At 40.4% G+C, this 25,961-nt stretch overlaps 1 protein-coding gene across 5 annotated transcripts in view; it reads right to left on the minus strand.

Annotated features, from left to right (window-relative positions):
- Positions 1–22,240, minus strand: part of TJP1 (tight junction protein 1) — a 161,171-nt gene extending 138,931 nt beyond the window's left edge. For all 5 annotated transcript variants that reach the window (XM_068695339.1, XM_068695336.1, XM_068695335.1 and 2 more), the window contains exons 1-2: positions 22,059–22,240; positions 12,739–12,871 (exon numbers count right to left, since the gene is read on the minus strand). In XM_068695339.1, coding sequence (XP_068551440.1) covers positions 12,739–12,871; positions 22,059–22,225 — 300 coding nt within the window. In that variant the 5' untranslated portion in view covers positions 22,226–22,240. The remainder of the gene's footprint in view (positions 1–12,738; positions 12,872–22,058) is intronic.
- Positions 22,241–25,961: the final 3,721 nt, after the last annotated feature.

The raw sequence follows: 25,961 nt of genomic DNA on the forward strand, positions 1-25,961 counted from the left end.
TACTCTTCTTGGAACTGCACAGTGACAGGACAGGAAGCAGCAAGAACAAATCGCTGCCCAGAAAAGCCCTGGAGCCTCCGTTCTCAGAGACAAGCACAAATGAGCAGGAGAGGCTCTCAGCAGCCTCATCCAAGCTGCCCCTGTTTTGAGCAGAAGGTTGGACTACGGGATCTCTGCAGGTACCTTCCATCCCAAATCACTCTGTGCTTCTGATACTCCATGAAGATCATATGGCACGTCATCTACATTAAAGTGTGGCAACACTGCAGGAAGAGGGGAAACTTTTATAAACAGCCCTGAACTGGGGAAAGAAATCCTCCTTCCTCTGAAGATGTCTGTTACAGAAAGTAATTCTTGATAGATCCCGAAAAAGAGTTCTCTTGTTTCCTGAAGATAGTAGTTAGAAATGTTCTTTTCCCACTTTCTGTCAAATTTAAGCAGAATTTGGTTTGTAACCTTTACTAAAATCTCTCAAATCATTTCACTCAGAGGGAAAGGGATTATTTGTAATCACCCTCGAGCTATGTATGTACTCTATCTGGGTGCTGGCAGAAGAACCATCCTCCTGAGATCGCTTAGTTTTAAAGGCTTAGAACATATTCTTTACAAGAAAAAAAAAATGTTATGCAAATCAACTGCAGTGATTTTATATAATTACACTCTTCTTTGTAGACCAAGGGCTAAAGGGGTCCTACAAACAACCACTATTCTTACACATGGTTTTCCCCATTGACGGGATTCTGAGCATTCACACTCACTTTTCATCAGATAGCCACAGAAGAGGCAGGATGGGTGTCCAGGTTTTAACACCATAGTAACTGCAGACCCTGGCAAAAAGCAGGACAAACTTCAGGATAAATCCAGCCCAATTTGCAGAATATTTAATATTTTGGGATGGTTGTGTGAAAGTGAAGAGGTAGAAAAGCAAACGCTTACATGCAGTGCCTTGTTTCAGATAAAGTTATGGGACTCAAGACTAACACTATGGTGATAAGCCACCTGTCTCTTCATAATTTTGATTGATGGATCTGCAGTATTGTTTAACACATTTTAACATAGTCGAGGTTTAGAGAACTGAATCTTCCCTCTGTCGGTAGAACATCTGATACAGCAGGACTCTGATACTAACAGGGTGGTCTGAGCACGACGGTAACACAACCAGTAAGGGCCACAGAAGCTGAAGATGAAAACAATAAACAAGACAAGCTGTGTAAATGCTAACATGACAGCCACTGCAAGCACTGATTGAGGAAAAATTCTTTTAAGGGGCAAAACATAATTGCAGATCATCTTTTTCGATGTCTTGAAGTAAGTATGATCTAGTGAATGACACCTACTGCCTGATCCCAAACCTGCACAGTGTGTTACTTTCAGCAATGTATCGAAGATCCTTTTTAAAGGTATGGTCTGAAAAGAATACAACCTCCACAACCAAAGTCCCAGGTTACCAGCAGAATCAGAAGTCTGTAAAAAAGACTTCTTCTGCTGGCAGGGAGCTACTTATACTGCTTTGCTCTTACCTTGCACATTGCAATTTTGCTGCCTGTGCCAGTACATACATCTTCAGCAGAAGATGTATAACACTGCAGGTTGTGCATTGCCACTTCTGTGAGCACTCCACACAGAGCAAGTGCCCTCTAAGTACTATCTTAAATGGAAAAGTTTGTAGTGCTAGAAGAGAAACGAAGCTCCTGTCAGGGAATTTTAGGTGTTTGGGATTAAGTCCAACAAATCCTCCTGACTCATCTGTTATCTTTCTTATTTTGCACTTGTTCTAAAAAACTTGTCTGTTTTGACCCCCCCAAATTGTATTTCTTCTTGTTCTCCTCTTAAAGCCCCAGGATTCCCTTACAAAATGCAGCAGCAGTTCTGGATCCATGAAATGGATACTTCAGAGAAGATTAATAACTGAAATATGAGATTACAAAATCCTGGCTGTAAAACTTTTGGATTAATGCATCGCATTCCTGGGCATGTGTCTGAACTCATTCTAGCTTGCCTGTGAACATACAGAAGAAGAATTGCTGTGAAGTAGAGAGATGAAGGCAGGCCATCTCTGCATGCTTGCATCTCAGCACTGCTACTGCTTTGCAAGTACTTGATTCAGTAAGAACCATCCAGGTATACAAAGCTGTTTCATTACACTGCTCCAAACCATGGCCAATAAGTGTAAAGACTGAATGCAGATACTGGGAAAATCTTCAGTGAGGTGGTGCAATATGAAAATGCCCGATCTACCCAGATTACCTGCTAGACAGAGAAAGGCAAAGCCCTGTATTGCTCTGCTTATGGAAGCACTGGTAGATAACCAGGTATGTTTAACTAGGTTAATATCATGGACCAAGTTTCACAGGGATCATACATTTAAGAATAAAAGAATACAAACTGCATGTCCAGCTATAAATTTGTGGAAAAGCTTCCACGCATCTGGTGAGGGATCATTAATTTGGGAATTCACATCCCTACCTCGTTAGAGTAAATGAATTGTTATTCCACAAAGCACTGCTCTACTGTTCGCATATAAAAACCACACCTAAAGCAAGTGCAGCTGAAGTGCTGCCTGGGCACTTCAGGCAGCTCCCCACTTTGGTACACAGGAGTGCCAAAAATCTCATTCTACGTTCATCACAGTTAGGCCAAAGAGTAAGACACGCTGGCTTCCTAAGAGGGGTGGAAATCAACCGTGTTTGCAGTTAGGTTATGCTGTAAACCTTACACTGGAGGATTTGACTTCTTCATTTTCCTTTACCTGCAGAGCACCTCACCTCAGACTTGCGCATTGTCTTTTTTTTAACTTTCCTCCAGGGCGAGCTCAGAAACTGCTCTCAGGTTCCTGAGTGTCTGAGCAGCTCCTAGAGATTATCTTGTTGATTCTTGCTTTTCTTTGTCATCAACAACCTTTCAGTACGTGTCCCCTGGGCTGTCCTCGAGAGCCAGCTGGAGGAAGTCAGTAGATACCCAAGTTAAATGTCAAATCTTCATAAAAACACAAACATTTCTGATCTGCTTCTTACTCCTGCAGTGGCATTCACCACGGTGAGAATAGGAGACTTATTTCTCAAACTCTTGCTCTAAGGGGTGCTAGATAAGTATAATGATCTTGCAGCCAAGATTGCTAAATTTATTACAGAAGCCTGTGATCCCAATAGTATATTGCTAATAACAGTGCCAAATATCCAAAGGCAGCTGCTCTTTAGAGGTTATCCGGCCCTGGACGCTTCCTCACGGAATACTGCAGAGCAATCAGCAAAGGCGTATTACACCAGTGGGAGAAGCAAGCTGCTCTTCTTAGATATAGATGGGCAACAAACAGCCAATATTTCTTTGAAAAATCAAGTACAGCTGTGCCAGAGGACAAAGAGGACGTTTGTGCCAAAAGCAACCAGAATGTCTGCAAACTTAAAGTGTCTGTTGCTGCAGGTACGATGAGACAGCCTACGCTGACTGCCCTACAACACTAGTGCATTTTAGCTCTTTTGTCACTCTAAGCACAGGGTATAAACAATTTGTTTTGCATTCAGAGGTTCAGACTTCAAAATAAAAATAAATTCCAAATAAAGATTTCTTTGGACTAAAAAAGCCCAGAAGTTTGCTAAGACCTTTTTGCAAACTCATGCAGTCTGAATTCCAAGGTGCTTACAATCAATCTTTTTTATTTTATTCTGCATTTAGGTCAAAGACTCAGGTGTTGAGTGGAATGTACTTCATTTTCAACTTCCAATGCACAGAATTATATTTCCATGATTTTAACTGCATTTTCTCTCTTTTCACAGTTTTCCAGTGACTGCAGCAAAACCTTACGCTACAGCACATATATCAAAATCTTTTCTGACTGCTGAGAGCATCCTGCCAGTTCTTCTACATTAGTACTGGTACAGCCTCTTAAAATAAACCATCTGCTAAAGGCAAATTCCTTTGTTCCCTGCCTAAGCACACTTGTCAGCCATTTGGATGACAAAGAATCGGAGAGGGCTGGACAGGGAAATGTTTGGAATGATGAGGAATGTTTAAAAAAGCAATACCTTACTGAGTGCTAAATGACACATTCCTGAGCACCAACCACTGCTTCTAGAGAGCAGAGAAAAAAGTTGGGAAGAGCAGACATTGGCAGGGTGACGATGACATTTTTCAACTGCTGTTGAAGGACTGCGCAGTTCGGGTCAAGCACCTCTTGGAGGTGCTTGCTACTGGCAGAGACGGCGTGATTTGACAGGCAGAGTTTAGGCAACAAAAGTCTAAAATTTATGTAAAGAGCACGCTGACAGAAGGTGAGCCTAACCAGTGAAATGTTGTATATTAAATGCGATGTGAAGGCATCTGCACCATATACATATTATGTATTTTTATAGGATTTATACAGGCTGAAGTCCGCTGATAGCTGGATAGTAGCGGATAACCTTGAGCTGAGTTCAAAACGAGGTATTCTGCTGCTGATCAGGAACTCAGACTATCTTCTCATCTCTATATGCAACTAAAAAGACCTTCTTCAAAGTGCAAAGAAACAAATACAATGCAGAGCTGTGAAATACACACCGTGAGAGCGTTCTGGCAGCAACTGACCAGAGAGTTTAAGTGATGGTTTTCTAAAACTTTTAATATTTTTTATATTCTAACTTAAGAAAGAACAAATTTCAAAGACCTTTTAATGAGGCCAAATGCTGTACTTCAAAATCTTGAAAACCCCAAACTGCATTTTGAGGTTGACTGTACTTGCACTATAGGATCTTTATTATTTCTAAGAAATTACTGCATCTTTGCAGACTGGCCAATACTACCCACATTTAGACCCGTATTTCATGACAGAAAATTCCCAGCAGCTTTTACAAATAAAACCAACTCATACCTGTTTATTTTTAAATAATAAAAATGAAATCATAAAGACCCCTAGAGATAATCACTCACGAATTCTAGTTTCCAAGTGGAAACAACTCCAATAAGGTCAAATAAGTTGGCAAAAGCACCCCCCCCCCTCCCCACCAAGGGAAAAAAAAAATAATAAAAATATTAAAACAGACATGCTACTAGACTTTTCAGCATATACCTTGTAGTGAAATATTTGAAAAGCCATTCATACTGACACTCCTGATTTCCACTATCTTTAAGCACAAGGCTCAGAGCTTGCAACAGAAATTGCTCCTGTCTTTGTTTCCTCATATATACGAGCCAGTCTGCCTCTCTTTGAACACAATGGTGAAGAAAGGTCAAACAAATAAATCTATCAATAACAGGAAAATAGATTGAGCAATGTAATTTTAACTTCTCCTGTAGAAATAAATCAGTGAAGAATTGCTGGCACGAAAGATAAATGCACTTAGACTCAAAACCAATATAAATTCACTTACATAAAATTATTTCGGACAGAAGCAATTATTTACTGTATAAATATAAAACAGCTAACAAAATGCTAAGGTATCTAGTCAACATCACTACGAAAATCAAGAAACTGATTTTCAGACAAAAAAAATCAGACTAGCAGCCACCTAGAGAAGTTTTGCATATTTATGTGAAAGTTATTCTTTTCCATGAGTCAGCCTATCAAATTGCTTTAATTCCAAGTTGATCTTCATTTGGATGCATGCAGAATCCAGAGCAGAAATGAATACGCAAAGGAAGCCCTCAGACGCACCCCAAAACCAGAGAAAATGGCCATTCTCCATCACCTTTGTGCTACCCAAGCCCCCTGTGCTAGCCGAAGGACAGGCAGTTGGACCTTCACCCTGCCTGGGGCCTCGGTTTGCTGGAAGGCAACCGCATGTGCACTGCTACATTGGGACTGAAGGGATACAGAACGCCAGCATCCCATACAGCCACATGTCAGGGAGCTGTTATTATATAATTTTAAGACAAACTACAGGATGGCCTAGATATCTTTTGACATTTTCTTAAGGAGGGGGAGACCTGACAAGTCAACACTCACAATATATACAAACTATGATGACACTGAGGTATTAAACAAGGTATTAATTTAACACATGCTAAATAACATTTCTATACAGCTCCGTCTGTCCCATTTCATGGTGCCATCCTCAGAAGAAATAAAAATAACCTAAAAATGTACTCAATCAAAATATATTTCTAATTAAACTTAAACCTAAATCCAGTTGCTGGTATAATGACTGTTATGGACTTACTGTCCTTGGTAGATTTAAACTGGTGTGCTGAATTTACTCAGAAGCATGAAACAACCAGAATCAATTCAGAAACACAAATCAAGGTCAATCACAATTTAAAAGTTAGCAAATTAAATTACTTGTTATGGGTAACATTCTTGGATAAATCATAAGGCTGCATAAGTACCACTTAGCGTGATGACCTAAAAATTTGCCTTGACATTTGGAATAGTACCTGTATCAAACTTTGGATTTGTGTTTAAATGAAATGCAAAATGAGAGAAGTAAACAATGCTGAAAATGCATCCTTCTTTTTCCCAGAGGAGTTGTAATCTTGGATCTACAGCCTGCAGTATTTTCTCTTTTGGTCCGTATTGTATTTCAAAGGTTGCTTCAATCAAGATCAGTTTAAAAAGAATTTATCTCTATTTAAACTAATAACTAGATATGCTAAAAATAACATGTATATTTCTGCAATTTTTCTGTGTAACCTACCAATGAAACATGAAGGAAAAACTTAAAGTATTTTCATTTCATTAATCATAAAATGTGTTAAGTGGTTAAATAAAAAAATAATTTTCTTTTAATCAATTAAACTAACTTAGGTAAAGCAAACTGACTAAAACTGGCCCTACTGTGTAATGTCAGTGCTGTGTTCATATATCTGTCAATAGACAAAATTATTATTCTAATAAATGAGTCACTTTTACATGAGATTTGTTTTTTACAACATTGTGAAGCAAGTCTCAGCTACTACCGAGGATTTAATCCTCACAAACAGCTGCCTAACAACCACACTTCTCTGAACAGGAACAAATTAAGGGCATCTACAAGACTCCAGCTGTGCTAATGAATTTTTCCTTCCACATCTACAAACAAGACTAAAATACCTGCAGGACTTTTTAAAGAATGTCAGTGTTCTTATGTCTCCATCCTCAGAAATAACTCAGATTCATATCATCTGTATTATTATTCATCTATCATTGTACCAGTTTTACAGATACATATTCAGATTAAAATACCCAGCAGGAAAAATCAAGACAAATAAAAGTATGAAAACAGAACATTTTTATTTCACAACAAACTACAGAATAATATCTAACATCTGAAAAGCCATTTATAAGATGACTCAAAAGGAAGAGGAGTTTGGGTTAGATTAAATAAAACAGAAATTGCAATAAATCCATGATTTCAGTACATATTAGATTGCTTTCCTCAGCAATACACTCTAGGAACTAGCAGAGCAGCACAGCACAGTATCCTGTTTTAATCACTGGATGTTTTCGCTGGGGGAATGGGGCTGGCTAATCACTGCAACAAATTCTCCATTTCTTGGTAAGGACATTTCAAACAGCAACATGATTCTTCAGCCTGCTGCATACCTTCAAAATCTACCAAAGGGACCCGCGAAGTGAAATTAGGATGTCATCATAAGCATCCAAGCAAGTTAATGTCTAAAGCCTCTAACCAGCCTTAAAACGTCATTGCAAATCACAAAGAAGGTGAAACTCCTAGCAATAACAGCAGCAGCAAAGCCCCGTACAGGCAGCCCACTGCAGCTGCACATGCCCGCCCTGGCACCCGGGGCGTGCTGCGCACACGGACCCCACGCAGAGCGTGCGGGGTCAGCCGCTGCACCCTGCTAACAGCAGGCATGCACACAGAGAAACACTTCTCTGCAAGAAAGCACACGAGACATCACACCCCTTCAGGGGCATAACGCTTACTAAAACTTACAGTCAACTAAAAACTAGTAGCAGAGGTGAACATCAGCATGCTCTACCTAAAAAAGACAATTACGTGTTTGCTAATTCTCACTTTCTGATGATTTCCCCCTTTATTGCCACTTCCATTTAGTCATGCATTCCCCAGTGCTGTATTCAGCTGCCCTGAGTGCTTAGTGGCCTCCCTCTTCTCTTTTGAGTAGTCTCCTGCCCTACCCTCCTGAGTTACCTCTGTATTTTGCATGCTGACATCCCCTGACCTCTGAAGTGCCGGTATAAATGAGCTGAGCCAATTTCACTTTATTGTCAGTACATGATGAGAAGAGAAAAAGCAACACATCTGAAAAAGGCTAAGACCAGAAAAAGAATGGGAAAATGAAAGCAGGACTCAGCCCTTCTCCAGCACTTTGCAGAATTCTTCCTTGGACTTCCACCCCTGCTGCAGGTGGACACTGGGAATTATCTGCCTGACTCTGGCTGTAGCCTGACTGAAAACCTGCTGTGTGCATATTTATTGAGAGCAGGCTAGCATCAGCTGCCTCCAGAAAATATGCAGAGCTGGGCTTGTTCATATTGTAAATAACTGCAGTGCTCCGATTTCCAAGAAGAGTTCCTTCTTCCACAAGGGCTGATTTTAGCAGGAAAATGTAATGTCTGTATTCGTTTAAACAAACAGCGTGCTTAAGATGAGGATTTTGGTCATTCCTCCAGTCTGATCAAGAAGTTACCCTACTAAAAATGAGAAAGAAGATATGCCAGGCGCTCTCTCTCTTCTAAGGTTCAGGAAATGAGCTCCTTATAAATGTTTCAGCAAAGTCTCCCTCGCTGGCATCCCCACAAAACATCAGCACCGTCTCACAGGGAAAGGAGGGAACAGTTTCCCTGTGTCTGCACATTGTAGGGGTGGCCATGGTTTGTAACACTGTGAGCTACATACAACACCTGTCATAAGGCCAGCGACCACTCACCTTCATGCAATCACACAGCCAAAGGTGAGCCACTCCGCATGTGCTGTTGTTACCTGACCAGGAGGTCTGTGGGAGGAAACACTTGGTGTGTGCATGCACAATGCCAAGTACGACAAAATCCCTGCCGACCAATTGGACTCTGAAGTGCTGCTGCTATAGCAGGTAGCTTGTGCAAAGCCAGGTTGTTTCAGTGTAATGAACATTTAAAAACGGATGTAATGAACATCTGTGTGACAAGCTCATTCTACAAGGTAAGATGCATTTCACACCTCTCTCTGAGAGCTGATAATCCGATTCTTTCTCTAGTTCAAAGCCTTCTGCAGTGTGGAATAGGAGTTATGCAACATTCCTGGGTTGCAGATAACTCTTCACCAATACTCAACAAAAATCACTCATTTTTGATATCTGCAACTAACGCTGAGTATTTCAGAGACTAACATCTGGGGAAGCGTAGCATGGTGATACTTCTTGAAGAACTGAAGGACAATTAAACAGGTTTTATTTAGATTGTGGAAACCACGCATGAACCTCAGACCAAGTGGTAGCAGTAATACCTGGAGAGAATAAAGAAAAGGGTGAAGAAGTCCAAGACAGATACACATTTTAAAGGAGCAGCTGCCCCATCGCTCTGTGGCTTATCATTACCTCACTGCTTTATCTTCCTGCTTGCTGTCTTAGCAAAATGGTAGTGAGAGGCACGGCTGTTACGAACCCCAGGATCACCCCCTTCAGACAGCAGATGTATCACGAGAAATAAAACCCAGATCTTTGTCAGCAATCCTGCAGACTCCCACCACTTGTCAGCAGGAAGAATTTATACCTCCGAACAGGACGTTAAGGATAGCACACCAGAGGCAGCTGTTGGATGATAACACAGGTATGCCAAGCACCAGCCAGCAGCCGTGCGCTGTGACAGTCTCCCACAAATACCCGTGGCCCACAATAAGCCCTTGTAGTAGCAGGTTGTCCTACAAAGAGGTTTTATAGGCAAAGACCCCTCCAGCATCCTGGTGTGCCATCCATATTATAAGGCACAGGTATAACAAAGCCATTGTTGCCACTAATTTCAGACACCATGTGAGAAACTAGGAACGTGGCAGCACCACCTCGTCTCAGACAACCCCATGAAGCCCCTGGTATTCCCTCCCAGGCACTCTTTGGCCTCTGCCGAGATCTTACACATACAACAGGCTCTTCTCTGGTTATCTTTTCCCTTGTAAAGAAAAACTGGTTTTAATGAACCTCCCAGCTAATGCTGCTCTCACAACCTGTCCACTGCCACAGCTGAAGTCACAGGAAAGTAGGAAATACAGGGTTTTGGGGTCCTGCATTTTCATATGTACATATTGCATGGAAACCCAGATCTTTCCCACTGGGGACACATCTCTTCATGCCTGGAGAAAATGAAGCATAAAACTTTTTTTTTTGTTTTTAGGCCTTCCTGATGTCAGGATTTGTCCTCAGTACGAATTTGCTTATAGATAAGGAACAAAAGGTTTATAAACAAGACCACTTTGGGATACATATAGACATGGAAATTCTCTAACAGTCAGACTTATTAATAGGTCCTAATCTCACTGTACAATGAAGAAAAACAACAGTTCACTGGATCCTCCAATTACTTGGAGTTTGTCAGCATATAAATCACATACATCTTTAAAATATGAAACCTCTCATTTTTGTTGTGGATAAAAACAATACACTACAACAAAGAAAAGTTCTAAAGAGAATGCTTTAAAAAGCTCTTTCCCTTTTTGTAAAATAATTTATTGCTTCTGATAAATCTTTTCTTTTCAGTTTTATTCTATATGCCATTGCCTGAGCCTTCTTACTAGAAAAAGATGCAGACCGTAAAAAGCATTCAGTTCTGGGAGCACTTTGGGAAGATTTAGGCACACTAATTCCCTCGATTACTTCTTTAGATCTATTTTTAATCACAATTTTAAAACAATAAAAGTACCATTATACAATATTACAAAATATTTCAGTGTAATTCTGAATTAATTATGTAGCAGCAAGAAAGTCCATATTTATAAGTCTGATTTCCACATTTAGCTATTTAAACTCATATCATCCTTTAACATGAAACCTCAGAATAAACAACGGTCTTCCTTTTGTGAGCCTAATTATCAATACCTTGCTATTAATAGATGAATGTCATAGATGTACTTACTCTAAATATTTGTATGCCTCAGATAGAGACATGATCCATTATTACGTGTCTCAAATCTCTTCTGCAAAGGTTCTATGGCATGCAAGATGTTCTTTTTACCGTTGGCTATGATCTCTTTTTCTTTGAAGGCCCCAAGAGTAGAGATTTAGATAAAACTCCTTAATAGGAGACCACACAGATGAAGACCCATATAGCACAAGCTAAAATTATTGTTTCAGCCATCTCATTCCCAAAGAGAATTTTTACCCTTCAGTAAGGTAATGATTACACCAACATCACTTCTGTGACAACAGCACTCACCAAAGCACTCTAAATCAAGCAGTGCTAGCTGCTGACAGCGCACACAGCCTCATGGACACGTTTCCCCTGCAACGAGACCTGGCTTTTCAGCACCTGCATGCTATAAGTATCTGGACACTACACAACCCATTCAATCACAAATCCTTGCTACTGATTTCATTATTTCCTTAAACAACAAACAGCAAGGTCTTTGTCCCAGAGATAGCTCTACAAGACTTTGTAATTAGAAGCAAAACAGTTCTGAGAAAGCATACTGTTTTTCATACTATTAGCATCATTTTTAACAACAACAAAAGCTGCACATACTCAGTTCTTTCTGTTGGTTTAGATAAAGCTAATTCCCCAAATTACATATGGACATTTTAATGATATTATTTTTATTACTGTGCCACACAGCACAATGTCTCTCCGCATTACTATTGATTTGTACGTCACAGAGATAGCACATATCTCCTATCTGCCTCTTTCATTCTCATTTCTAATAGTGGGTTTATAATTTAATATATTCTTTACCATTATTTTACTGTTTCTTAACTACAATACATTAGTTTGTCAGAGTATAATTTGTTTCGACCAAATTTTCCTGAGTCATTTGAGAGGTGTAACTTATTTTTGGTTTTGCAGCAAAGAATTTCTGAAAACATACCATGACTTTTTAGGACTAACTCTAACCTATTGTAAACAGTATAAATAGCAAGAAATCTACCCCTATGTCCCATCTCCATCCATATTAACATTTTATTTTCTTTCATCATTAGGATGTAAACACCTCCTTAATTAAAAGTTACATTTGTCCCCATTGAGCATTTTTTTCTCTGAATTCTGTTAAATCTCTAAAGCTTAATCTATACAAAATCTTTGACACCATGATCACTATAAATTTTCTTAAAATATAAAACAAAAACATTTGAACCATGACCAAAGAGAAGCAAATAAGTATACACCAATACTGCTTAAGTATAATTTGTGATATTAGCTTTTAAGTGATATAAACACACATAAGGTATATACATTTATTTCTTTTTCTAGTACTCTACTATAGTCACACGATCCAAATAATTCTGAGGATTTCCTAAAAAAATAATCTATTTCACTGTGAATGCATCTTCAACATTCTAAGTTTGAAAATAGATTATGAAAACGTTTTTCATCTCATTTTATTCCTTTTCCAGTTAGTTCATGCATCTTATGCAAGAGGCAATATTAAAATCCAAAATCAAAATATTTAACTAACATTCAGTCAAGAACAAAAATGTAGGTATGCATCACTCATTATATAACCAATACCACTTTTCTTACAATTGCCAGTGTAGGACTGCAACTATATCTATTATATATATAACTAATTATATAACTATATAAGCACAATACATTTTCTGATTCTAACAAACAGATAAACCTAATACACCTGCTTTATTAGGAAGATTCCCAGCTAGAATAAATATAAAATACAAGGTACTTACAGTGAATTCACAGAAATCAATGCTATCAAGACTTTTGCTTCTGTGTATTCTCCCTTTTATTCTTCTTAAAGAAGGCTTTCCCTGACTTACACTACAGGTAGCACCATTGGGATTTTCGGAAGATGGAGTTACCCTGCCAAACAAAAAGAGCCACATATCAGACAAAGAAATTATAGTCTTATTTCTATTTTAATATGCATTTGCAATTAATACTTTTGCTTAAAGTAAAAAATGTACAAGAGAATAAACATATGGTCATGTTACACAAACAAGGGTCTCAGTCCAAACTTCAGTTTTCAGTCAGCACGTAGAAACCTAGCTCCCATTACATCCACCACTGCTTGCAGGTTTAGGCATCTGTACATTTTCTGTAAAAATGTAAGAAGTCTCAAAAAAAAACAGACTACAGAGAAATATATTTTGAAAAAAACAAAACGAATATTTTTCCCTATTAGTTCAGTGGAAAACTGAGTTCTGTGATACATGTTGATAGTCTGTCAGTTAAATCAGCAGGAGCCTGGCAGAATTTGGCTTTTGAGCTTTTCCTGTTTGAGTGCTAATGATACTTCAGCTGCTCTAGTAATGAATAATGATGAACAATAACAAAATGAAAAGGATCTATTAAAGCCATAGAGGTAATATATTAAGGAAATACAGCTTATAAGGTATTTCATCACATTAGTAGTCTAAATATAGTCCTAAGGGAGTCCATAACTGAAATATTTTGAGTAAGTAATCCATATTTCAAGGAGCTTGTTGGAAGTTGTCACTGAGTAAAAGTAAGTGGGGTTAACAATTAACTAAATGTACTAAGTTTTGAAAGGTTGGTATTTTAAACACAAACCAGTCTCTGGTCAGTCTGACACCACACTAGGAATGCTTTATTTCAGCAAATATGCACACCTGAAAAAGGGAAAGTCTTACTGAGCAGATTGTCTTTTTGGGATAACTTCTCAACTGCAGACATAAGAGGCCACAAAAATTAATGTGTGCTTGTGTGCGTACACACACATTTATCTATATATGTATATTTTACATTTCCCAGGAATTTGGACTGCAGATCAGTGGGTTTATCTGACCCAAAAAAAAAACACATTCAAGTATATTTTTTTTGTTTTTGTTTTTACTTGGAATTAATGGCTTTGGTATGCACATAAGTGTGTTTCCAAACGATGAAGAGAGGTGGAAATGTCTTTCCATAGGCACATCACCAGAAAAGGCCATTGCATAGAGCGGGCTGCATTAACACAAAAGAAAAAATCCAAAGTACAAAATACAAAAACCGCAGGCTGAATACACTTGTGTGGTCATGGGGACTCTGAGGTCTATGTGAGGTCTGCTTCGTCTTGAGCTTTTAAAATTTCTTATTCAATTTATAAAGACCTTCATTTTCATAAAATTACTGTGATACCAAATTGAGATTTTGTTTTCATATGGCTAAGTTTTCTGTTTTTTACACAGGCGCACATACACACACACACAGCTTGCTATCAGTTCCTTTGATAGTACAGTAACTTGCTTTACACATTTTTCTCCTTGGGTTAATTTACTCCTGGGCTTGCAACTGCAAAGACACGTAGTACTTTCTAAATCATTAAGTAACTATTACATTCAGACATATATAAATTTCTTGCTCAAACTACACCAGCTTTTTAGTATAATTACATGTGGATTGGATTGTGAGAAAGATGCCTGGCTACTACTGTTCTGTAATTGTCCACAGGAACTAAAAAAAAAATGCTACGGATTCCCTGCTAAAATGTCTTGAAGAGTTACTAGGACAAATTTCCAAAGAGAGACGGTTGCTCAGTTGCAACTCTTGTTCGCAGACCAAGAGTGACACTCCCAGAGATGGTATATTTCAGTTGCATGAATGTATCTTTCAGACACCTTACAGATCTCTGCAAACACTTCTGGTAAAGTTAACCCAGATGTACATACCCATACAGCATCTGACTCCATGCCAAACACAGACCTTGGAGCCCACAAAGAGATCCACTTCGGCTAGGTCTGGACTTAGTCTCTCTTCAGAAAACCTTTGAGGGTTGCCTATTTCAGTACTTATCGCTTGGTCATTACGTCTTGATGTTCACCTCTGTCCAATTAAATGCTTACCATGTTAGACTAATGACTTTCTTCCTTAAATTTAATAGAAAAGCTCTTGAACAACCATAAGCTGCACTGGACTTTTCTTAATTTTTATTTATTTTTCCAACCCCTTGTTTTCAGGCCTTGCCTGTAAATGTACATCTGTGTCTTTAAATTTTAAGTCTTCTAATGTTTTCTCATACTAAGAAGACTTTAAAAAATAAGAAGAACTAGGAAAAACAAAATGTGAAAGACAAACATTTAAAAATAACAGGCTAGTCCAAGTGATGTAGTTTGTACAAAGAACTAAACTAATGACGTATTTTGAAGGCCCTTCCACTTGGGAGCTCCATTCTTAAAAACCACTTGAAAAAACTTCAAGAGATGAGCAAAATTTGCTGCCTCTAGAATCCATCCATCATTTTGTTCAGCTGGAGAATAAATGATGGAGATTACTTACTAGCTTCTGTGGTTCCAAATCCTGCTTTAAAAATCACATATAACTTCAAAGTATTATTTTGCGGGAAGGAATATCACAGTTCAAAGATTGCCTTCTTTTTTTTTTCTTTTTTTTCTTTTTTTTTTTTAATAAAATCCCTAACTTCACTGTGTCTTTCACAAGTAAATAAAGCAATATTTAACCAACTGAAGAAAAACCTAATCAATATCACCAGCGGGAATCTGGAAGCTTTGCACTATATGCTGCTTAAACGAAGTAAGGCATCCACATGTACAGAAGGATGCTTTTTCGACTCTATGGCTGATGAAGCAATTTTGGGACAAATATAAAGAAATTAAATATCAACTTCTGTGCCTCCGCTAATACTCTAGTTCAGAGAAGCACTGACAGATCTGAGGCAGCCCTGGATCCATGTCGCCCGCCCTCTCGGAACACTGGATGGAGCTACAAAACCCTCAGGAACTGCAGTAACACGGGTACAGCACTGCAGCAGCAGTTTCAGCTACTGGAAAATCCCAATAGGAATAAGACCTCAAAATGAACTCTATGAAGTTGTAATATAAACAGGAATGTTGGAATGTTAGTTTTAGTGAGTGCAAATTCTTGAAAAAGGGTGTTTGAGTTTGACTTGAAACTAAATTTCACATAAATCTGATAAACAGATTTTTTAATTCTTCTTACTTTTCAATCTTGCTTTGTGTTCTCAACGTTTCCATTGTAACTAGAGAAACCAAGTTTGGTTTTTCATGTTTTTTTTGTTTTGTTTTTTTGACGTACACTGAAACTATCATGCAATACTACAGTTCTAGCATCTGGACCTCTAGCTAAAATTAAATTAAATTAACTTACTCACAAAAGTTGACACATCTGATTGCATCCTACCTCCATTTTTTTTGGTCTGGTTTAATTAAGACAAAATTTCTGAGTGAGTGAGTTGTTAAGTCACTGGCTGTAGTACAGGGGTAAAGAGGAATTATCACAGGTGAAGGCAGGAAGATTTCTAAGAGCCCTTTTAAAATGTCTGCATCTCATCAACTAACTCAAGGCAATCAAAGCTTCAGAATAAGATCTTCAAAGCAGCCTACACTTTTAAAAAGTTGAATATAGCATCCAGATCTCAGAAGGGTGTGAGCAGTTCTGGATGCCTGCTTTGAAACGTGCTGTCTCTGCGCATTGAAGAATGTGTTCAATATCCTGGAAGCATAACAGCTTTATAACGTGGCTTGTCTGGGGACTCCTAAATTAAGGCACCCCAGTTCACTAATTTCTGGAAATTTTATTTGAGTAAAATCGGATAACTCTGTAAATCCCACCTCTGAGCCAGAGGCCCTTGTTTATTATCCACAACACTTCAAATGGTGTCATTGACCTTGCTGGTGCCTGATCAGCTATCAGATTACATAACTGTGACTCTGAATTATTCCTCTAGTTGGTAAAATAAGCAAGAACCTTAATATACTTTCAGTATTTGTGTCCCACTGATAAACATGCTAGCCTAACAAAGTACTAGGCAACAGCTTCTTCGAAGTGCACAATCACATCAACAGCTAATGACTTAATACACACTGTAATGTAATTAGGTGGAATGTATGTAAAATAGCATAGTTTTTATTGTTTAAAAAGGTACTTCTATGCTACTTGCACACAATTACAATTTATAACAAGCTTCAACATCACCTAACTTTTTTTTCTACAGCTAGACTTTGGCTTAAATGGCTAAACTAACGTTATTTTACAGAGAGCAGTTAAACTCAAGAGGTTTTAAAAATGCAGAAAATTCTCTTAATATTTAGCGATTTAGATTTCTGAACTCTATAAGAAGTCTTACTATAGAACACTACTTATATAATTAAATGTCTTGAAATGAAACATCTTCTGTATTTGTTTTCTGAGTGTAGTATTGATGCTATAGCTAAGGCAGGGAGGACAAATCTTTGACCACGATATATCCTCAACAAGCCTTGCAGTGACATAACTACTAGTTTTCACATCCTGCAAGTAGCCTACCCATCTTAGTAAAGAGCACTGAGGTGCTTGTGGCAAAGGGTTACTACAGACGGTCACACAATGTGTGAGTCTGAAACCTCCTTGAAACTTGTATCTCTAGAAGTTACATCTCAGCTGAGAGATGTGTAAAATGCCTGGGTTTGTGCCCTCCTGTTAGGAGACAGGCTTCCCCAGGACGACAGCGAGGATGTCAGCCACGCTCAGCTGAAGGTGACCAGTGTGCCTCCTGGCTCCATCAAAAGGCTGGAGAAGCTGAAAACGCTCCCACTGATCTGCCTGCAAGACCTAACAGTCACTCAGTATTTGTTTTTTTTTGGGGGGGGGGGGGAGGGAAGCGCCTAATATGAAGCAGTGGCTAGCATCACTGAACAGTCACCTACTACACATAATTCTTGTGTATCTGCAGATACCTCCAGATATAAGCACAGCATCCTACCTTCATCAGAAAACGGTATCAGTCAATTTACAACATGGATATGTCCTTACAATGTGCTAAACTGAGACCATTATTCCCATTTTGAGCAAATATTAACAGAACCAGTAATCAAAAATGGGTAACGGCCATTCTGGCGATCTGTATTTTTCCACATACTTCTGTAGAGACACCCAAGATACTGAATGTTTGCTGCTTTATTTCTCTTATGTTGAGGTGATTTTTTTCCTTAATTTGATATTCTGAATATGAATCTCTTTAGAAGCGACACTTTTCTCCCTAGTGATAGTCCTAATGATAAAGCAGGCATCCTTCAGCAGCAGCCTGAACTTTGAAGCCCAGTCCCCAGCCTGAACACAAAGACCCTGAGTCAACGCTTCTAGAGCAGCGCTTAATTCCAGACAGGCTGCTTACTCTTCACTGATTTCAAGTGTGTTTATTCATCTGCTTGAAAATAAACGTGCCCATGGAATATCTTACAAGAAGCAGCTATCATTAACTTCCAGGCTTCTTCACCGCACATTCCCTTAGCAATAGCACCAAGAAGATCAAGCTAAATTCAAATTCTGTAGTGCACTGCTTCTGCGTTCTTCTCTGCAACCTACAGATTACCCCAGTCAACCACCAACCATTCTTAAAAGATAAGGCAAATGCAACCATGGAATAGCCTCAGCCACTCCCATCATATTTTTTGTAAAGAAAACACACCAGCAACTGAGCTTTTTGCCTTATTTCATGACTCCATTTTCCTTTGTGCCAAGGGCAGCAGAGGGAGCGGCCCAAGCAGAGGAGACCTTTCAACGCAGAGGCAAATGCTGTCAGAAACATGAGAATATTAATGGGAATTATTAGAGTTGCCAGAAGATGCCCTGCTATTTTTTGGTTGGTTGGTTGTTGTTTTTTTTCCCCCGTTCCTCCTTCCTTTAGGAGAGAAACATTATTTTCAGTGTAGCAGGAAATTGTGGTGCACTTGTATAGTTCCCCTTAACTACATGATTTATCATTTCATATTCTAAAAGAATTTAGGTTGCAGATATTGGGATTCCAGTAAATATTGATGTCCATTTAGTGTTTTAAGCTGCTCCCAGGACAGCAATTAGTTTTTCTTAAGTTAATTAGCAAATGCACTAATCCATGCTGCACTCACCCTTAAAAAATAATAATAAAATAATAATAGTAAAAGCCATCAGCAAATGTTGACCAATAAAATCCTGCATTGTCTTACCAAGGTGAAAGAAGCTGTCACACAGTTTTCAAAGTGTGAGTTACCACATGCCGAATTTTTAATTTTGTTTCTGCAATAACCGGTCTAGCTAGGGCATGGTGCTAGTATGAAGGTTTTACAACTTGAAAAACTCCATAAAACAACCCATTTCACAGTGGAAATTAGAGATTCAGAAGAAAACTACTAATTACGTACCGCTCACAACTATTTTAAACATACTGCACCAGATAATACTCTGCTCCGGGGGAAATAAAGGTAGTGCTCCAAAGCAGCATTACTGTACAATCTCATAAAAAAAAACAAAACCTTCTGTCCAGAAAGAAGTTCATCACAGACACAAATACTGCAAGCTTCTTGTGTTGCCTCAGCCCTGACCTGGAACCAAGACAGTTTATTGCCTGCTCTGAACCAAGACAGTTCATTGCCTTGATAGACTCTGCTAACTGACAGCATCATGACAGTGGTTGTTGTATCCAGATACAGCCCTTCCAGCAAGGCTGCTAAGGACATCCTACTCATCTCATTTAGGTTCCTGTGTATTCGATTACAATGCCTCACAAATGCAGGAAAAGGTCTGAATCAGCAGTCTGGGACTCCAGCAACTTCCTTCATCACCAAGTCCAAAACTCTCCAGTCTCAACTAAACCTTCTCATAAAACAATCAAGCTCCACAGTAAGCACAGTCAAGTTCCCATCTCCACCACTCTTCACTGCGAGCCTGTGGCACAGCTTCCTTCTGTTCTGGCCAGCTCTCTCTTTTATATCCACCTACTTTATACCAACTTACTATTAACCCACCATGAGATACCAGCGTCCATCTTTTTGGCTTTCATTCGTACCTCTGCTTTCAAGCACCACAAACAGAACTTAGATTTTGGGAGGGAAAGCAGGAGAAAATTGGAGTGACAGATGCTCTATAAAGAATGAACCATTGCTGGTACCTTTTTCATTTTCATTCAGTAGGATAGGATTCAGGTGGATTATCTCAACCAACAAAAAGATGAGCATTTTAACCCTTTTTTATTAAATTATGTCTTTTGCTTCCACTTTCAATTGTATTAAAACCTCAGAGAACTTGTGAAGCTGACTGGTTAAACAAAATGCTGTTTGTTTTGTTGCTGTTGTTGTTCTGTTACTAAATAAAAAGAAACAAAAAACAGCATCCTTTGATTATAAAATGAGTTGATTTATACATTTTCTTTATGCACCTTGGAGATTACCAAAGAGCCAGTCCTGGAATACACTCTTGTTTTCTATGTTGGAAATATACACAAATATTGCATTGATTTTAGTATTAATACGCTCTACACTCAAATATCTGCTTTTTCTTAATGGGTGATTTGATACAAACTAAGCTTAAAAAAAAAATTTACATGACAAAGTATCCTTAAGCCTTTCTCTAAATGCATCACAGAATAGCATTTCATACATGAGCAGAAATTCTATCCACAAAGATAATGCCTAATGCTATTAAAGTTCTCCAAGGAAAAGTGACTACATATTATCATGTCACCTATTAATAAGAATATCCCAGAGACAGGCTTTCAAATCTTAAATAATTTATACATCTCCCTAAAATGAAGAAAAGAAATAATCTTATTTTTGCCTAACACTCTTAGTCAACTAAATCTTCGTAAGGCATAGCATTGCAGCAACATTCAGACAAGTTGGAAATGTTATGAAATGCTATGCTTATAGTACGTATTAGTGGGAATCCACTATCTTGTTTTGCTTTCCCTCAAAAAGCACATTAATTTTGCCGTGAAACTAGGCAACACAGAGCTGATCTAACTACAACTGAAGACATCAAATAGAAGTTGAATAATGTCCTTTCAGACTTTAAACATAAGCAAATATAAACAGCTTCACTTGAACAAGTCAGCAAAGAAAAAATTTCCAAGGAGACACGGGAAATATAAAACAGAAGAAGCGTTAGCATCATATTACTCATAATTAGACTTTCAGAAGAAGTAATATATTGATATATGAAACATGCTGCTGCACACAGACAAGGAAAGTGTTTGGGGAAAATACAATAGGTACGGTAGGGGCACTTTATGTAACTTACATAATCAAAATCAAGCCACTGCATACGCTGTAAAACCTTTTGATTTGATTAAATGTAACAAAACTTATCAGCATGTCAACAGATTTTTGTCTAGGACTACATTTGTACATTACAGTTAGTACGAACAGATTTGCCAAACTGCTTTTTTTCGGCAAGTCCTTGAGCAAGATTTGGGATTTATGGCAGTGCTTATTAGGTGCCCAGTGTTTCTTCAAGTGCTGCATTTCCTTGACATTGTGAATGCTGGCTGATCATGTGTACGGATACAGGGAGAGTGAGGACAAGACACGTCCTGCAGTTAAGGCAATGCCCAGATTTGTTGCAACCGCCGATGGAAGTGTTTCTGTTGCCGAGTTACCTATTTTGAGGCAGGGTGACCTACCCTCCTATGACACTTCACTTTCCTTCACTAGGAACCTTTAAGTCCAGGGCAAGAAAACCATAACATGAGCATCGCCTCCTAAAATGTCGCTCCCAGCCTTTTGTGGACAACAAATCCTGTGTGTACAGATTCTTCCTTGGCATTTCCCCCCCAGACACCCTGACTTGACAAGTTCGCGGGTTTCCTCCTGGCGATGTTGCCCCGGCGGCGCCCCAGCCCGGCTCCGGGTGCCCGGGCAGCTCCTGCCCGCCGTGCCCCGCTCTCCCACAGGACACCATTACACCTTATTTCTCGCGGCTCGCCGTTGATGCCACCACACGAACCGGCTCAGCGCTCCCCCCCAGCCCCCCGGCCGCCCCTCGGCGCCTCAGCGGCCCCCGGGGCCGAAGCCGGGTCCGGCCCGGCCGCCGGGCCCCCGGCGGGGAGCGGGGCAGCGGGCGGGCGGCTGCGGGCGTGAGGCGCGGACAGCTCCTGAGGCGCCGGCCTCGCAGCCCGGAGCCGCGGGGATGCCGCCGGCGGCCCCGGGCCCGCAGCGGGTCCCGGCCCCGAGCTCCCGGCCCCGGCCCCGGCCCCGGTGCTGAGGGGGCAGCCCCCGCCCGCCCGGCCCGGCCCGGCCCGGCCCGGCCCGGCCCGCAGTGCCGCTTTGTGCCTACTCACCACAGCTTCCTCTTTAAGGGCATCAGACTGCCCCTGTTGGAGGCGGTCACCCCTATGGCCATCTGCAAGACGGTCAGGTATTTCTGATACTTCATTTTGCCGTCGCCCCCCCTGTCCCTGCCTCGTCCCCGCCGCCGCCACCGACAGAGTCTCTCCAGCCGCTGCATGCAATCATCAAATTTTTATTTCCAGGCATCTGCCGTCCCTGCGTCGCGCTCCTTCCCCTCCTCCTCCTCCTCTCCTCCTCCTGCCGCGCTCCCTCTCTCTCTGCCCCCCCAGCTCACGCTCTCCTCCTCCTCCTCCTCCTCCTCCTGCCGCACTCCCTCTCTCTCTGCCCCCAGCTGACGCTGCTCCTCCGCCTCCCGCCGCGCTCTGCCCTCCCCCCGGGCCCACGCCGCTCTCCTCCTCCGCCTGCCCCAGCCGCGCTCCCTCCCTCGCTTCGCCCCCTCACCTGCGCCCGTTCCCCGCTAGGCCCGCTCCTCCCGGCGCGGCCACCTGGGCTGGCCCTGCCCGCGCCCTCCGCCATCAGCGGGGCGCCATGCCGCAGCCCGGCCTCGCAGCGCCCCGAGGCAGCCCCGTGTTATTCTCCTCCTCGCCTCCCGGCCGACATCATTGTGGCTTGAGGCTGGCGGCCACCGAGGGGACGCAGGGAGGGAGGGAGACGCCTCACCGCCAGCACGGGCGGCCCTGTGGGGGCGGCGAGGGGAAAGGAGAGAGGTAGGGGTGTGAGGGGAGGGGAAGGTGAGGGTGAGGTGAGGTGAGGATGGAGGTGAGATGAAGGCAAAGATGAAGGTGAGGTGAGGATGGAGGTGAGGTGAGGGTGAGGTGAAGATGAAGGTGAGGTGAGAATGGAGGTGAGATGAGGTGAGATGAAGGCAAAGATGAAGGTGAGGTGAGGATGGAGGTGAGGTGAGGATGAAGGTGAGGTGAAGGTGAGGATGGAGGTGAGGTGAAGGTGAGGATGGAGGTGAGGTGAGGATGAAGGTGAGGTGAGGATGAAGGTGAGGTGAAGGTGAGGATGGAGGTGAGGTGAGGATGGAGGTGAGATGAGGTGAGGATGGAGGTAAGGGTGAGGTGAGGGTGAAGGTGAGGTGAGGATGAAGGTGAGGTGAGGATGAAGGTGAGGTGAGGTGAGGATGGAGGTGAGATGAAGGCAAAGATGAAGATGAGGTGAGGATGAAGGTGAGGTGAGGTGAGGATGGAGGTGAGGTGAGGATGGAGGTGAGGTGAGGGTGAGGACAGGCACGGCATGGAGGCAGCTGGCTGCTCTGTGCTGGCAGGACAGGGAAGCAGCGGGAGCAGCACCTCCAACCAAGCCTTCAGGAAAAGGCACAGAGTGAGGTGGCTGGAGTGCAGCTCCCCGCTGCAGCAAGACCCCTAAGGGTTGGGGTTGTGAAGTCACCTATAAAGAGCCTGCTGAGCCCACAGGAAAGAGAGGACAAACCTCCCCTCCTGACATTTTTTTTCCCACACGAGGAAAACTGAAGTGTGTTTGAAAACCAGATAGGAATCAAATCTTTTTACAGGGCTACCCACCTTCTGGGTACTTCAGCAAAAATCACTGAAAGCATAACTGTGTAATGGCCTTATGTGTGACAATTATTACATCTTTCATCTGTTATTTGCCCTACTCCTCCAGTTCTCCATTAAGAGCTGTAGGAGATCCCACTTTTGACAAGTGCTTTTGGAATTCATTCAAAATATGATCAGAGAGACCTATCTCAGTGCAGACATCCCTGACAGACATCCCCAACAGGGCAGAAGGCTGACCTGTTGATCAAGAGCAGTTGAAAATATTTTGACTAGAAATAGCTGGTGAATAACTGTGCTTTGGCAGGAAGCTGCAAGGTATCCTTAACTCACATTTGAAACGCTGTCAATCTAAAGTAATATGGAAAACCCACTAAAACAGGTCAAACTTTTTCTAAGCTGTTCTATAGGTGTTCTGATATTTACGTGAAGAAATAGTAGCTGAGTGTTTTAATACAGAAAGTTATGTTACTTCCTCCAAAACTATTTGTGACCAGGATAAGATTAAGGACTTTTAATACTAGCTGAGATATTTTGGCTGTTCCAGCACTGCTTAAGTATGTAGATGTAGATATTCTGCAAATTGCAGATAGGAACAAATCCATGATGAGGTGACAACTTTCATTAAGATGCTATAATATAATATGTAATAAATATGAATTGTAATACTTACTCAGAGTAATGTCCCAAGCAAGCACCATCAGCTAGGAAAAATCCTGTGAACATTGTCACCTTGATTATTTTTTAATGTAATATATGTCTTAAGACTACAGTAGGCAAGAGCACAGAGAAGGTAAATATATTACTTGTAAACACATCAGATTTGAATTAGAAACATATGATAAGAATTGTATGACTGTAGTTAATGATATGGACAGCTTTGCATTTTCAGTGTAGAAATGAGATGTGTACAAATGTCCTGAAATGGTATGTTTAATTAAACATTTAATTTATATTAAAAATTCAAATGCCAGCTGAATGGCCGCCTGCACATCTACAACACATGAGATTCTACTCATGGGTTTCTTTGTCTTTTGAGAGATTAAGCACTAAAAACAATGAGGGATGGTTAACCTGAAATGGTTAGGAAGGTTAAAGAGGAGGAATTAATTTTTGTCTTTGAACAGTTCTAGTACTACACTATCTTCTACAGACAGAACATCAAATCTGTTTGAAAACCCATGGAGATAATTTTTTGCCTTAAAATAAAAAAACTATAAAAACAACACATTGTTTTCTCCTGCTGTGCATCCAGTCATTACTTCACTGAAAAAAGGCTTGCTGCCCACACAATGAGAGAATGAGTGTGGGCTGGATTTTACTGTCACCATCATTAGCAGAATGTTAGCTACATTATAATTGAAATAGTCATTTACACTTGTGCAGTCCTATTGAGAAAATCTTTTACACCTTGAAATGCTAGGAAACGCTGACTAAAAGGATGAGACTGTACTGTTTTGAACATCACAATTCAATGTAAATGTTATATCTCCAAAAAGTATATATTTTCATTATCTCATATTGAAACTTTTGAGATAAAAATCTACTCTTCATCCATTTGTAGTGGTAGAATATTTTTTTAGATAAGAGAATCCAAGGATACAAGGGAAGCAAAGTTTATTTGAAAGCTGATTAAACAGGGAGAAGCAGGTAAGCTTTGAGAGTCCCCAAACATTGCTTTTCCCATTTTTATAGTGGCAGATTTGGGACATAAATTTATTTTAAGCGTCTATATACAAAGGTGTTAAGAAATGTGCCAACAATGCTTTGCATAAAGACTTAAAATGGAACCTGGCTGCATATTCAGATCTTTATTCAACATTTTGAAGTCTGGTTAGTGATTTCTACTCTTAATTCAATAGGACTTCCTAATTCTTTTTAAATTAGCAAAATAATTACTGCTATTTCAGATTTAGCTCTATAGTTTTCAATGATTATACTGTTAACCTGGTACTAACATTAACTTTTGTATGCTTTATATATCAACAGTAGCTCTTTATATATGTTGCAGAGAAAAAACGTAATAAAGAAATGTTATCCTCTAGCTTTAATTGCAAGTATTTCTGATTCTCTCAGACCTGTTCCTTCTTAGCGCTACTCCATTATACATCTCCTTTAAGAACATCGTATTTTAAGCACGTATCTTTTGTATAGCTGAAAAAGTAAAACAGTCCTGCCTTTCTTGCCTTTCAGATGGAGAGCCTATTTTTAACAGGAGTCAGTCAGCCGCTTCCAGATTAGGGTAAGCGTCCAGACATCCCACTGTTACCTCTGAGGCCTGTGTGGACCCATTAGCTGAGTTAAGGCCACAATTTATGCAGCAGATATCCCTGCAACAGAGGCAGTCTGGTCATATTTGCTGTTGTCTTTGCA

Source organism: Anas acuta, chromosome 12 (genome assembly GCF_963932015.1).
Source record: "Anas acuta chromosome 12, bAnaAcu1.1, whole genome shotgun sequence".
Lineage (NCBI taxonomy): Eukaryota > Metazoa > Chordata > Aves > Anseriformes > Anatidae > Anas > Anas acuta.